General features: G+C 37.0%; 2 protein-coding genes across 3 annotated transcripts in view; both read right to left on the reverse strand.

Moving 5' to 3' along the window:
* The window catches only part of LOC135207379 (protein RRP5 homolog), a 150189-nt gene extending 144142 nt beyond the window's left edge, over window positions 1-6047 (reverse strand). Inside the window, exon 1 of one of the 2 annotated variants that reach the window (XM_064239118.1) lies at window positions 5973-6047. The gene's annotated coding sequence lies outside the window, so the exon portion shown is untranslated. Of the gene's footprint in view, window positions 1-5917 lie in introns of both variants that reach the window. The other variant, XM_064239111.1, reaches the window with a different exon arrangement.
* Window positions 6048-8244: 2197 nt separating this feature from the next.
* Window positions 8245-14250, reverse strand: LOC135207396 (cilia- and flagella-associated protein 20). The gene is made up of 4 exons (XM_064239127.1): window positions 14042-14250; window positions 11698-11777; window positions 9977-10088; window positions 8245-9262 (listed from the first exon to the last, which is right to left on the reverse strand). The coding sequence occupies exons 1-4, from the start codon at window positions 14123-14125 to the stop codon at window positions 8951-8953; spliced, it is 588 nt and encodes a 195-aa protein (XP_064095197.1). The 5' UTR covers window positions 14126-14250; the 3' UTR covers window positions 8245-8950.
* Window positions 14251-15090: the final 840 nt, after the last annotated feature.

The raw sequence follows: 15090 nt of genomic DNA on the forward strand, positions 1-15090 counted from the left end.
GGGCTTTATTTACTTTGTAGGATAACTGTTTCTGATAGAAACCACATAAAGCTTGTACTGATGATTGTCCATATAGTTGCTTTGTGATTCATGCATTTTTTACCATACTCTTGTTTTTGCTTATTCTGCATTTAAGAAACAAGCCAGGGTAAAACTTTACAATGACTGTATGGCCTGGTTCCCGTTACTTGCCCACCAGGACAAGTTACCGCCTTTTGTGGGAGGCCAGGGGAGTCTTCCACTGCCCAGGCCAGGTCCCTAAGTTAGGTTAGGTAAGGAAGATCTGGTTACGTCAGGACCTGGCACTACCTATATAAGAAAGGTTACATCTAGCCTATTTATTTATGAGGAACTTGTCCTGGCCAATGACTGGTGGGAATCAGGGTCCAACTATTGTAAAGGTCTACCAAAGTCACTGTATAAACAAAAAGATTAAGTAATTTAATATAAAAACTGTGTTTCTACAGTGGCTAGCTTCTCAACCATTCAAGACATACTCCAAATGACTGTTAAAATCTAATTCTAAGTATAATGTCGGTCAGTAGTAGCCTAGGTTAGCCAGTCCTTTGATGTGTAAAGTAGCAGGTCAGTTTTGTATGCAAAGTAGGTTACAGGTCAAAGTTTTGTATGCAGAGTAGCTAAGGGGAATTCATGAATTGGTTGCATTTGACAACATTCTCAAGGGTTGCTTGTGAGAGAGAGAGAGAGAGAGAGAGAGAGGAGAGAGAAGAGAGAGCGAGAGAGAGAGAGAGAGAGAGGAGAGCGAGCGAGAGAGAGAGAGAGAGAGAGAGAGAGAGCAGCTGGTTGTTTTGTCTGTTTCTCGTTGGGTTGTTTGTGTTCGTCGGAAGCAATAGGAAGGGTCTTGGATGTTTTGCATATTTATTATATCGCATTTTTATGTTCATCAATTATTGTTAAGATAGTATGGGGAAGGTTCGTACTTTTTTTTTTTTTCTTCTTCTTTTTGAGACAGAGGGAGAGTATGAGAGAGAAAGTGTGTGTGAATGATGAATGGGTGGTTGACGAGTGAACTGCTTGCTGGCGGGGGTGTTGAGTGGCTCGGTCGCCGAGCATTCGGAGTCATTCAATGAAGGCATTTGAGTAATCGAGTTCTCTCGTGCTTGTGTCTATCTGTGGTTGTTGAGTTAGTGAACGATTTGTCGTGTCTGATGTTTGTGAATTGGTGTGTAGTCTTGGTGCTTGTTTGGTGTTTTTTTGCAGTTGGTATTCAGCAGTTTGTTAGTGACAGTTGGATTGGTGCTTGGTGGTTTGCTAGTGGCTGTGGAGACTGTTTTTCAACAGCCATACCATGTTGAAAGCACAGCTTCTCGCCCTGATTGTGCCAAGTTTCCTGGTGAATAAATGTGTTTGAGATTTTATTTTTTGCCTTGCTGAACCAAGTGTCCTTTCAGTAATTAAAGTAATGTAAAGGGGAAAGTGTGGCTGGGGAAATTTGTAAGCCAGGATTGATTAACATAAATGTGGGGAGGTCTTGCTTGCTTGCTTAGCCACACAGTGGGTCAAAGTTTTGCATGCAGAGTAAAGGGTCAACCGTAAAGAGGTATGTACACTCACGTGTCTCTACACCAGGAAATATGAGTTTTAGATGTTGTATATATTTGAGGCCTTACAAAAGGAGCCTGAACAGAGGACCTCACCCTTGCCACTCTGGGTGCTTGATTAGACACTGCAGTAGTGATTCAGGCCTCTGGCTAAATACCGGTGGGGGTACTGGCAGAGAGAGTCAAGGCACCAGGGTATCTGTTCCCTTTCTTTCGTCCTGTGCCTTCAATGGTACAGAGAGAAGATCCTTGGTCAGCAGCTAGGGATACAGAGTAAAGGGACAACCGTAAATACCTATGTACATTCATGTGTCCCTACACCGGGAAATACAAAAGTTTTGCCCCCCATAACCCCCCTTAAGGGGACCGGCCGGAACCACTATATATGGTGGTATAGGGCGAAAAATGCAAAGTCATGAAAAAATTCATGGAGCTTCATATGGCAATTTAGAATACGTATATGAAATATTTCGTCAAAATTCCTCTTACTTTCGTAGTTACAGGGTAATTAGTAAACATAACTCAATAAGCCTAAAACATTCATCCGTACAAGAAAATGCAATATTTCTTCTGTTATCGTAAATTTTGATAATTATTGGCAAAGAAATTGTGAGAAATGGCATCTGTAGAGATTCCGTGGCTCGCATAAGCGAGTATCTGGTGCAATCATGAATCAGTTCGACCATAGACGTCAAGTAGATTACACGTTCGAGTTTCACCTCGTGACTTCGCTTGCTTTTACGTATGTTTATGTATGTTTCGGCAAGAAGTTCATCATGCCAATGAGGAAAAGACAAGGAAAACATCTCGCTAACATACAGACAAAGAAAAATCGCTCAAGTATTATTACAGAATATCATAATATACGTGTACTTAGTGAAGAGAGAGGGGAGGTTGCCTAGTAACGCCCCCTTCTTGCCTGACAGCACACGTCACACTGTGCCCAAGGCTACGATCTTTGAGCAAAGAGATCTTCATTTATGATAAATAACATAGTTTTGATTTTTTAATACCCAAAATGGAATATGAAATTCATAATAATCATGATTTATTAAATTGTCTTTGTAAAAAGAGAGTACACCTTCGAGTTTCACCTCTGACATTCTCTTGCATTTACGTTTGTTTATTTTTGTTTCGGCAAGAATGTCATCATGCCAAAGAGGAAAATACAAGGAAAACATCTCGCTAACATACAGAAGAAAATTCACTGTAATAAGCCGAGTTAGTGAAGGGGAGAGAGGGGATTACGTAGGAAGGAGTGCCCCATCTTGCCTCAAGCAGTGCCCCAGGCTACGATATATGAGCAAAGGGATCATCATTTATGATTAAATTATGATAAATAAAATAGTTTTGGTTTATTAATACACAAAAAAGAAATATACATTCTAATAATCATATTTATTACATTGTCTTTATAGAAATACGAAGGAAAACTTTGAACGCCCGTATCTCAAAACTATACTTATTGACCTTCAAAATCTATCTCCTCACTTAGTTTTGAAGCTATATCATTGGAATTTGGTATATAACTCAGAAAGACATTATAGAACAATCAAATAGAGCCCTTTTTTCCAATTTTTGTTTCGTCTTTTTTTTTATAAATTTTGTTCTCGTGATTTATAGGGTTTATTTTTTTTACCATATTGAAAAATTCATATCTAGCAAAAAAATTACTTTTAGAAAAAAAACTCTCTATTTGATTGGAGGTCGACATCAGGTCTATATATGGTAGTAATCCCAGGTCTTAATATTAAATATCAAGGGAGGAGATAGAATTTGAAAAATGGTTATTTTCGGGATAAATTGCCCTGGCGTCACAAAACCGAAGGTCAGAGGCGAAAATCATATGCGGTTTGGAGATGTCCCAAGTCACCTTATTAAGTGGTATGAATGTCAAAGTCCTGTCGTTAAAAAACGGCATTAGCCGGCCGGCCCCCTTCAAGAAAGACAAAGTTAAAGCAAGAGTAACATATAGGTTAGGATACTAACCTAACCAACCTAACCTAGTAGAACGTGCTACCCCTCTTAAGGAAGGCAATTTTAGAAGTGTAACATATAGGTTAGGATACTGACCTAACCAACCTAACCTTACCTTACCTAATAGAACGTGCTACCTGACTGGGGGGCGCCCGCCCCCATACCCTCCTTACAGAAAAACAATCTTAGAAGTGTAAAATATAAGTTACGATTCTTACCTAACCTTGTAGAATGAGCTTACAAGACCGGGGTTGGGGGGCGGTCCAGTAACCCCCTTCAGAAAGATAATATAATATGAAAGTAAATATAATAAGTAAAATTGAAAAAGAAATCCACAAAATCACTGTGTATAACATGCTTATTTATGAGTATTTACACTTTATTTTACTCCACACTCGAGTACTTTCAGGCCCTATCTGTGGCCCATTTTCAAGCCTGAAAGTACTCATAAATGAACACATTATATATAGTGATTTTGCGGGTTTCTATTTCAATCTTCAGAAGAAAACTGAAAGTTTTGGTTTGGTTTGTTCAGAAAGGCATATAAAGGTGAATATAGAAAAAAGAAGGGAGAAAAAAATGCATGTGTAATTTGGAAGGTCTGTAAAATGTAAAAATGTAAGACAATCAATTTTCACGTCATTCACAAGAAGGTCTCAAAACGTCCTAAAACCTCCTTCTAGTCCCACCTCTCAAGAGACTTTCAGGGGTCTGCCCTCAATTGTAACGTATAATATTATAAGATATATAGGGCAACATTATGAAGTGAGAACAAGTCAGTACACATATTAAACAATACTATGACAAACATAACAGAAATAAAAGCTTGAAATAATATTACATGATTATAAAACAAATGAGGAAATGGAATACAAGTAAATGCATGAATCCCACCCAAAACCTCCACTTGGTTCTACCGCAATGTAGGGTTAATAATGCAACATGATTGGTTAAATACATGTAACCCCCCCCCAAAAAACCCACCATTTATCTCACTTAGGAAGTCGGTGTCTGAAACAAAAGCTCCCTTATAACACAGCGCATGTGCAGTAGGATTAATGCATGTGTAGTAGGATTCGGCGTCGTAATAGTAGTAGTAATAAGTGGATTTCGGCTATTTAACGGCCCCAATATCGGGTTATTTATCACTTTAATTCAGCTTGTATTTCTTGTTTCAAATATCATAAATAAGAGGAAATAACACAATAACACGGCAAAACCTTCCCCCAGGTGTTTTACCCCCCCAAAAACCCTCATTCCCATCAGTACCCTTACCATAGGATAGAGTTGTAAGGCATAACTGTCCCTAGTGTTTTACCCCACCCAAAACCCTGCATTCCCATCGGTCCCCCTTACTATAGGATATAGTTCAAAGGTTAATTACTGCCAGCGGAAAAATATTACTTTAAATTCTTGTTCAGGAGGTAAAACTGTATAGAAAAGTATCAACTGGCATAGTCTAGTTTGCTGCGGTATAAGGGCTTAGATTTACCAAGTATATTACAAATAATTATTTAGTGCACGCTTCTTCTTCTTTGTACCAAAAAATTGTGAGTTTCCTTGGCTCCCAGACAGACGTCGTCATTGTGCACGACTGTTGTGAAGAGATTGGCCCAGTGTCTGTGGGTACAAAAGGTGTGCAGATTTAGCACATGGAATGGAAAGTTTATTGACACAAGTGACTCCGCAAACATCGAAATGGCGTCAATCTTCTAAACTTTTGGTGTTTCAAGTAAAAATTTTGAAAGCATCATGGAATTATGTTTGCACTGCGCATGGCTAGACTTTCATTAACCTCTGTTTACTCTTAAAATATGACCTTAATTCTAACTTTGGAGAATATACTACTTACTTCGAAAGGTTAGTTGTAGAGGTTTTGAGCTGTTGCTCTCACCACCAATGACTCGTGACTGGTGCCCATCTCTGGTGTCAGAATGTGTTTAGCCTAAGTACTTTTTCGGAGGGTGGATCCAAACACGGACAAAACTGGATCAGCTAATCCAGTCGGTTGTTTCCCCTAAGGATAGCCTAAGTTAATTTTTGTACCAGGCTACCTACTAACCAGTACCTAGTACACCCACAGGTTACGTTGTGTTGATATTTTTTGGTTCGAGTGCCCCAATACTTGCCTAGCCATTTTTACATGAAAAAACAAAATGGTTTTTAATTGAAAAAATATATACTAGGTAGCTAGGTATCGAACCGGGTAAGCTACCCGACTGGGCCTGTCGTTGATTAGCCTAAGCAGTTTGCAATGCTAAACCTAGCCCTAGCCTGGCCTATCCTACTAACCTTATGTTTACGATTGCCGTGACCCTATCTAAGTGTATGGCCTGAGCTCTAAAGTGGGGCTAACCAAACTTTACAATCTCACAAACCTCATAGAAGAATAAATTTCAGCATTATTCCATAAACACATGGGCAGCCACTTACTTCACTTTACATGCGGTAGCAATAGTAGTAGTACTTGTGGTTAACCTTAGGAACAGCTCCCAGTCTCGCCCCAAATGGCGTTGTAAATTTTTCATTTACTTGATCTAATTTTCCCAAATTATTTTCGCTATTTTTCCAAGCTGAAGTTTTTTTTTTTTAATTAATTTAGCAAGAAAAAATTTTTTCCCTATGAAAAGTTCTGTCTTCGTAATGCGGCTGTTGAACAGTAATGTATTTTCATACTAGTATTCTGAGCTGGCCACAGTAAAAGAAAACGTTCTTATTTTGTCTTAATTATATGATAGATATTTTGTATCTTCAATAATGCATCTTTTCAAATTAAGTACCGGTGCATTCATCCTGCTGTCGGCGATACAGTAGCTACTCCTATTGGTGATTTAATAGCAGAGCACGGAAAATATATCGGAGCTTTTAAAATAGTTCCAAATACTTGATAGTAAATCTTTTGCAGGAAACTAATTTTTTATGTACATATCTTGTATTAAACTATTCAAATACATGGACGCAGGTAGTTCTGATCCATTCTAGTATATTTTGCTAATCATAATTGTAATGTACATTCTGGTGGTTTCCCAATCATTATGCCCCTGGTCAAGATATTCTTACGGTAGTTGAAACTATGTTTCCTATGTCTGTTTTAACAATGTTAGCACGGTGACCTATAGTAGTGTATACACTGTGACTGAGCTGTGGACTTCATGACGTCCACTCATAATGATGTAGTGCATGGTTTGGTTGCAACTTAGTACACCATTTCTCATCTTTAAATTCACATAGACTTTCGAATGTCAGTAAATACAAGATTACTACCACTGGTCCATGGGTGAAGCTAACTCTAACCCCCTCCCTTCCAACTTGTTTAAATGAACATAAAGACCATGGGAGCCACCTCTGATCTGCATGTTTGGTGATCATAATGAGTAAGTAAATATGCTTATAAAGTGAGTTCATACACTTGTTTACACAGTATATAAGGGTCTCAAATGTTAGAAAATCCTTTTATTGCTCCACATCCAGGACATAACTGAATCAGAATCCATGTTATTAGTTTGGAGCTTTGGTAGATCCTTTCATGGCACTGTATGATGTATTCCTAGTCATAATTACGTTGCAAAACACTGTAAGAAAATTATATTTGTTTATTTGCTGAATTTACTTACAGCAAAACTACAATATTACTGATGAAAAGTAATTATGTGAGTACAAGAACGTGATTGATTTCACAAGTGGATATTTTAATCTCTAAATTTACTTTACATAAAGCACTAAAGAGGAATAGAAGGTTGTCTCTAAAGGTCAGTGGATCTCATCTTAATAATCACTGGATCCACATTTAGTGTCTGTGAAATTGAAATGAGAATTCATTTCACGATGTGGCATTCACTGGCTTTTAGAAAAACATGAACACACACCAAAGACCATAAAAAGTGTATTAATGGGCTAAGACAAAACAGTCATCCTGCTATCAACAGGCAAATATTGATCCAGTTTAACCTTGCCAAGTTCCATTATTGTTTAAATATCAGTGTCTTAATCATATGTACTACCTTCATTCCATTTTCATCGTAGCCTTAATCAATGCCAATGTCTACAATGTTCAAAGTATTTTAAGTACCTTTAATTAATATCTGAAACTTTGGTAGAGCCTTGTACCTTGAGGTATCTGCTCACACTGAACCGTCATTAAAGATCTTTCAAAAGCTATGTGTCAGTCACACTTTTCTTGGAAAGCATAGAATATAATGCTATTCTGGTTGCATTCAAGTGAAATTCATTTCGGGTAGTATGTATCTATTCACAGCTTTAGGTCTTTTAATAACTTTAATTTGGAGTTGGCCTGCTTCATCCTCTGGAAGCAAGAGCATGGTTTGTCAGTTTGAAATAGTGAAGCTTACTAAGGAACTTTTTTTATTCTTATGTACCCCACTACGGGGTACTACTTACAGTGTGCCCTCTGCAGTATATTGTTGAAAGTACTAAAGGTTCTTTGTGGTGTTAATTCAGCCTTCAAGAGCAGTTTCTTACTTTTACTTCAAACTGGTGGCTAAGTTTCTTCCCAACCACTTTAACTTTATTCTACATGAATTTTTGTCTTATATTTCATATACAAATTTTTTAAACTGGCCCTCTGAGTCTAAAATATAAGTTGGTGGTGTGGTTCAACTACTGTATATTAATACTGTACAATAATGTAAATAACACGTCAACATTGAAAACACTATCTGGAAATTGCAGGTAGTTAAAAGGCATATCAAGTGAAATACAAATTGTAATTTTACCTTATTTGTATGCAGATAAACATATCCAAGTGATCACAATTCTGCAGTATATAAAAATTTTGTTTCCATAAAAGGTGTGAATTACTGTATTTTACATTATGAAGTACTTTATTACGTTATCAAAGACTAGATATTCAGAGGTACCGTATAGAGTAAGTGCTCACTAGCCTAACTCAATTAACTGTTACCAAGTGAAGTAGTACACAAATATAACAAAATCTACTTGTAAATTTATCATGATGCAAATTTTTTTTTTAAATGTGACCAAAACAGGCTTAAATTTCAGGAATAAAAAGTCACTGTATATTTCTCCCTTTTTGTTTGCTTACCTCCTTAAACTGTGAGCCTGCCCAATTAAGAAGACTTAGAGAACACTATATTCAATATTGCAACTAAATATATGCCAAAATTATGACTAACTATTGCTTAACAAAAACTTTCCATTGAAAACACACAATTCATTATTAGAACAACAATACAGGATAGAGGAAACTAAAAGGGTTATTTTTCACAGCCCAATACATACATAAATACAGTGACCCCTACATATGAATAATATTAATGATACTTTGTAGTGCCCAAATTTACAGACTACAACATAAACGTGTCCTGTCACTGCATGATATTGAAATCATTAAGCATTACTCTGGTATAAATATTTGTCACTGAGAGTATAGTTTATATTGCAGATTTTGCCTTTGTTTGCACAGGGAGATATAACTTAAATTCTGCTGGTAACTCTTCTTCTGAGTACAGGCGATCAGCGAAGTACACACGCCTTATCCGACAATTGGCATGAATCTGAACTCTCAATGTTTCAACATAATTTGTACCATATGCCCTGCGAACAAAGTCAGCCAAATTGAACACAATTTGATTCCACCCTTCATCTAGTCTCATAGGCATTGTGCATATAAATGGCTTTACTCTTGTTGTTGACTGGTAATTGCTGGCACGGAATCTTCGCCGAACATTTTTGTCATCAAGAACCTGAAAAACAAATGGATTTCAAGCATTAAATATACATTTGTAATTTAAGAGTAAAGTTTAAAGATGAATATTAGGAGTAAGATGGCAGGATTGTGTTGAAAATGATACCATAAGGGAAATTACAAAAAGGCCAGTTTATCTAAGTCATGCATACAAAAAATAAGAATGGAGTAAATAAGATCAAAATTCATAACAAAATATTCATGACCCTAGAAAAATGAATTAAAATAATAAATCCTGTTACAAGGTGTCCCATATATGGTGATTTTATTAAAAAAAGAGACCAGCAGTGGCAGGTACAATTTATATTGAAATTACATATATGTACTGTCAAACTAATATGTACTTAAAAGTAAATTTAACCCAAAATTAAAATGACAAAGTTTTGCATTAATAAAATCCCCAATAAGTTTGGTGCTATTAAAAAATAATTCAAAAGATTGTTTAATTTTCTTGGCAAAGAACTATAAATAGATTTTTTTAAGCATTAGAGAAAACTACAGGCTGTGTTTAACTTTCCACCATATATTTACATTATAATATTCATAGTCACACAAAATTCTTTAGAATATGATGATAAAGATTCTATATTTTAGAAAATGTAACATAATGTATATAAAATTTTAAGAATTTGAACCCTATAGATAAAAACCACACCAACAATACCACTTATAGTTCCTCTAAATACTGTTAGGTCAAGTAGTATTCCCTCACCTGTACTTCAAAAGTAAAATATTTGTTCAAGTTCTTCACAATCATAACAAGATAGGGGAGTTTTATTCCCAAGGTCTTCTTAGGATCTGCTGGACATGTTATGTACGTTGTGCTGAAAAATGCAGAAAATTGTATGAAAAATGCAGATAAAGAACAGAAATTTTGAAATTAATGTGATCAAGTAAACTTTTAAATCCTCCTTATTTTCAAACTGAAAAAGCTGGATGATAGTAACCAAAAGATGTCAGAATTGAGGAACAACATTTCATAATCTTAGGATGACCAAACACGACTCCATGAAAAGTACTAGATTTCCATCAAATAATCACCTGCATTACAGCATTTATAACTTTCACCCACTTGAATACAGCCATAATTTTAGGGTTAAGTGATGCACTATGTTACTGCTTGTTTGTTCCATTAAAATGTATACTCATTAATAATAATAATAATAATAATAATGTAATAATAATATTATTTGGATGAATGTAGTCAGGTTTTGCTTCCATCCATAAAACAGTGCAGGGGAACTTGTAGAGAAAGGGATCGTTGTTATTGCAGGAGTAAAGGCTGTGACTGATATTACTGAGGTATCTCTAACCAGAATGATGACTGCAAGAGGAGGCTCAAGTGTACTGAGTTCCTTAGCAGAAACAGGAACTGATGTAGCAGCAGAACAGTCCTTAGGTAATATCTTAGGTGTAACTAAATGATTGAAGAATGCAGCAAAAGATGGGGCAACTGGATATCAGGAAAGACTTCACCTTCTGCAGGCACTGCAATGCAGCAGTCATCCCAGGAGCAACCAACATTGCAAAGATAGGAGGTAGCATGGTATATGAACTGGTTGGGATTTCACCTAGGGAGAGCTGGGCCCATGCAACTTGCAAGTCACTAAATGAGAGGACACTTTCCTATGTGTACCATCCTTGGACAAAGCTATAAAAGAACTCATGGAAATAGGGAAGAAGGCAGTCCACGACGGAGCTGAAAAGGTTTCACTTTCCCACTGCAAATAGGACCAAGTCAAATATTTCTTATATGGCAATTCAGGGGTGCAAGACCCCCTGCAAGAACAAGAAACAAAACTCTTAGGATTCCACCAATACTAAGGACATAGTGACACATCTGTCCTTGTCCTGCAAACTTTAGTCATTCAGTTTTCCTTCCCATCAAAAAACACAACCAACACACCAGCATACCAGAGATATTCAAGGTTTTAACTTTAAGACAGTCAGGGAGAATTGCAACAACACATCCATTGTTGACAGAGGCCAAAAATAGTCCTTGATGATGGCAGGTGAGTGGGAGGTTACCCTTCTCAACCACCTACCACCAGTTAACCACCTTGTTATCAAGTTTCAATGACCAATTCCAGTTTGTGCTGTGAAATATATAAAGGGCAAGGGTTTATATCTATATTAGAACCAGTTACATCTGAAATGGAATAAATGATGGAACATTGGATGAGTAGGATATTCCAAATATCTAAGCTGTAAGAATGATGTATAGTTGGATATGAATGGGGGGCAAAAGCTAGCAGATTTGGACAGATAGCTTAATGGGTAGTAAACAACAGTACATTAATAACCTATAATTTCAAGGAATTTTATCTGTACTACAGTTAATTGCTTAAACTTGTATGAAAAGATAGTTTTTATAACTACAAAGATAAATGGATAGAGTAGTTTCTATGCATATAATGAACCAATTATACTCACCTCACATTAACTCCTACAATTTCTAGTACAAGAGACTGGATGTCATTGTCTGTTATTCTCTTGATGTGGCCATTGCGAACCTAAAAAAAACATACCACAGTTTAATAGAGATGGATAATATATATAAAAAAATTGAAGGAAATGATACCTAGACTTAGACCTGATCAACAACCTTATTGTTTCCTGAAATTTGAACAGCCTTACTAGCACTTCTTATAATCGCAAAGACTTTATGAGTGAGGCAAATCAAACTACACTATTCATTGCATAAAGGATATTCTTCAACATACAAATGCAATTGTTGCTGCTTTATCAGTATTGATTGTTCTTTTCCATAATTCTTTGTGTTTGAGAAGCATCAGATATGTATATGAAATGCCCAGCTGAGTTGTGCTTACTGGTGACAAGAACAGGTGGAAAACATTACGTATTTTGTAGCAGAAAATTAACACAATTTAACCTTATATATCTTATTTACAACAGATTCACTTGACTCATCTCATATACAGTGTGTTAATTTAATAGCATTCTGGTCATAACTATGGTAGTATACCTTTTTAATTGCAAAATCTTGTGACAAAGATTACTGGCTGCACACTAGGTTAAATACAACCAAAAAATTTCTTAAAAAACTTGCACAAACTATACATTTATAATTTCTGTACCATCTGAATAGGCTAGACTGGTAATTTCATATTTCTTGACAAAAAAGTCATCTAAGAAAAACTATTTATTTTCAGGTCTTCTACTATCCTAGGATGTGGTCCAAATCCTTCCTTTTATTTTTCTTGTTGAATCTTTAAATGAACAAATATATGCTTTATGTGTAGGCCCTATTTTGGCAAACAATTACCCTACTCTAATCTAAAGTAGCCATATCAGCCTTCATTATGGGATTAACCCGAGTTAAAATCCACCTCAGCAATGAAAGCAAGTGGGTATCCCCCCACTTGCTAACTGTACAACCAAGAATGGATACCTATTTAAGAGTAGGTACCAGACCTTTGAAAAATCTGTTAACAACGTACAAGCTAGGTTATAACCTAAGATGTGGTCTACCATCAGACACTGGTTTACTATATCATGAAGCCTAGAACTAGCCTTGTGTACCAACATGTGTAAATTTGGTGCCATTGTGGACATACAGGTCATGTGGTCTGGCTAATGCTGTCCCTCCTCCGTGGGTAAACGACCGAGCGGTGACATAGTGGCCATCTCTTCCGGAACATGGCCACTTCCCAAAAAAGCGCTTGAATTATGCCATTATTTTGTGATTTAGGAGAAAACTTTGAGAGGAGCATAGAGGTGTTGGTGTGCTGCCTGGATGGGTCACAACTCTTGACTGATGTTCATGGTAGCAAACTCAAGTACTTTTTTTGGAAGATGGCTGCTATGTCACCATTCGGTCATTTACCCAGGTAGGAATTTTAAAGTGAATACGACCTAACCTGACCTACATTTACCTAACCTAACCTTCGAAGCTAGGATGCACTTAGCTACCTGGCCCAGGATGCTTCACCCTGCTGGACCCCTACCCCCAAGAAAAGTGATGAACCCTCCATATGCATACTACCCATGGTAGATCTATGTAACTATGCCGCGGCAAGCTACACTATGGCAGTTGCTATTTTTCTATGCAGTTTTACCTCTTGAACAAGAATTTAAAGTAATATTTATTCGGCCGACTGTAATTACCTTTGAACTCTATCCTACGTAAAGGGGACCCGATGGGAATGCGGGGAAAACGTTTGTTTTTGTTTGCTTGTATGGTGTTTTTATGTTGCATGGAACCAGTGGTTATTCGGCAACGGGACCGACGGGACCACGTCGAGAGTGAATTTCTATCACCAGAAGTACACATCTCTCACCTCTCAGTGGAATGCCCGAGAATCGAACTCGCGGCCAACAGGGTGGCACACCAACACCATACCAACCACGCCACTGAGGCGCTCTCAACGGCCATAGTCTACCTCGATGCGGAGTGCTTGTATAGAAATACCCTACCCTTAAATCACACTGGTATGGTACACTGTCAGCATCCTTGTAGACTGAAGCTACATTTGGCCTAAGCTGGCCTACGCTTTGATTGCTAGGCTACCAAAAATCAATCACAATCCTACCTATAGCACTGCTCAACATGGTTTATAGGCTAGCTAACATTTAAAACATTTAGGATCACTAACGATTAGGCTTTTCAGATGGAATTTCAAAAGCTTTTAACTTCATCAATGTGGGAAAGGTAAAATAAAACAGGTATACCTTTACGCTGATACAGGAGTGGTAGGACTTGCCTCCTACTACCTAGGTAGGAGTCTAGAATGAGTTTAGCACTCGTCTACCGTACCTTTTTATCCCATATCTGAAGAGGCTTGCTGCCAATACTGTAAAGAATTGACAAAAATCCGCTCTGGAACGTGTTTTTGAACATTTTAATGAACGGCCGGAAAATATTCCTCGTGTGATCAGTGACGCCTAACGACCATAGGACGGAAATCACAAACACAATCCCTTGACAACATGGAATGTGCTGTTGTTGCGACGGCTTTGTTTACATCTTATCCGCCCGGTGTTGGCGACCTTTGGTAGATAGCTCTTCAATTGTTGCCTAGAACAGAAAAATATCTTGTGATGGCGTATATAATAATATATAACTTCTTATTATTTACACAATTGTTCTGTGCATTAATACAATTCTACGGATAATTGACAATGAGGACTTAGTTCTGGAAAGCTTGTAACTGTTCCTGAATAAATATCTCAGCTAGAGACCATCCATATATATATATTATATATATATATAATAATATATATATATATATATATATATATATATATATATATATGTTATATATATAATATATTATATATATATATATATATATATATATATTATATATATTTGTGCGTGTGTGTGTGTGTGTGTGTGCGTGTGTGTGAAATAAAGGCAAGGGCGATAGTAATGAGTGCAAAAAATCTCAAGAATGTTCTTTACATCTTGGATACGAAATTGTTGGTAAGTTACACTAGAAGGGGAGTGTGGAATGTTCTTGTTTAAACGCCTCTGATTAGAACAGTGAAAAGACACCTCTGAAACGAAAATGAGAGAGAGAGAGAGAGAGAGAGAGAGGAGAGAGAGAGAGAGAGAGAGAGAGAGAGAGAGAGAGAGAGAGAGAGAGAGGGAGAGATAACGTTTGCGATAGGAGAAAATTGAGGGTGAAGTTTAAAGTGTTGCAATAGAAAAGGGGATTAGGGTGAAATTTGTGTGAACTGAAGCGAGATTACGAAGGTACTATGGATATCGCTAAGATGGGGCAATGAATGTTAATGTGGACGGTGAAAGACTGGAAACGGTTTGATGCGTAGAGGTATTTAGCACTAAATATAATAGCTGAT

This window comes from Macrobrachium nipponense, chromosome 11 (genome assembly GCF_015104395.2).
Source record: "Macrobrachium nipponense isolate FS-2020 chromosome 11, ASM1510439v2, whole genome shotgun sequence".
Classification (NCBI taxonomy): domain Eukaryota; kingdom Metazoa; phylum Arthropoda; class Malacostraca; order Decapoda; family Palaemonidae; genus Macrobrachium; species Macrobrachium nipponense.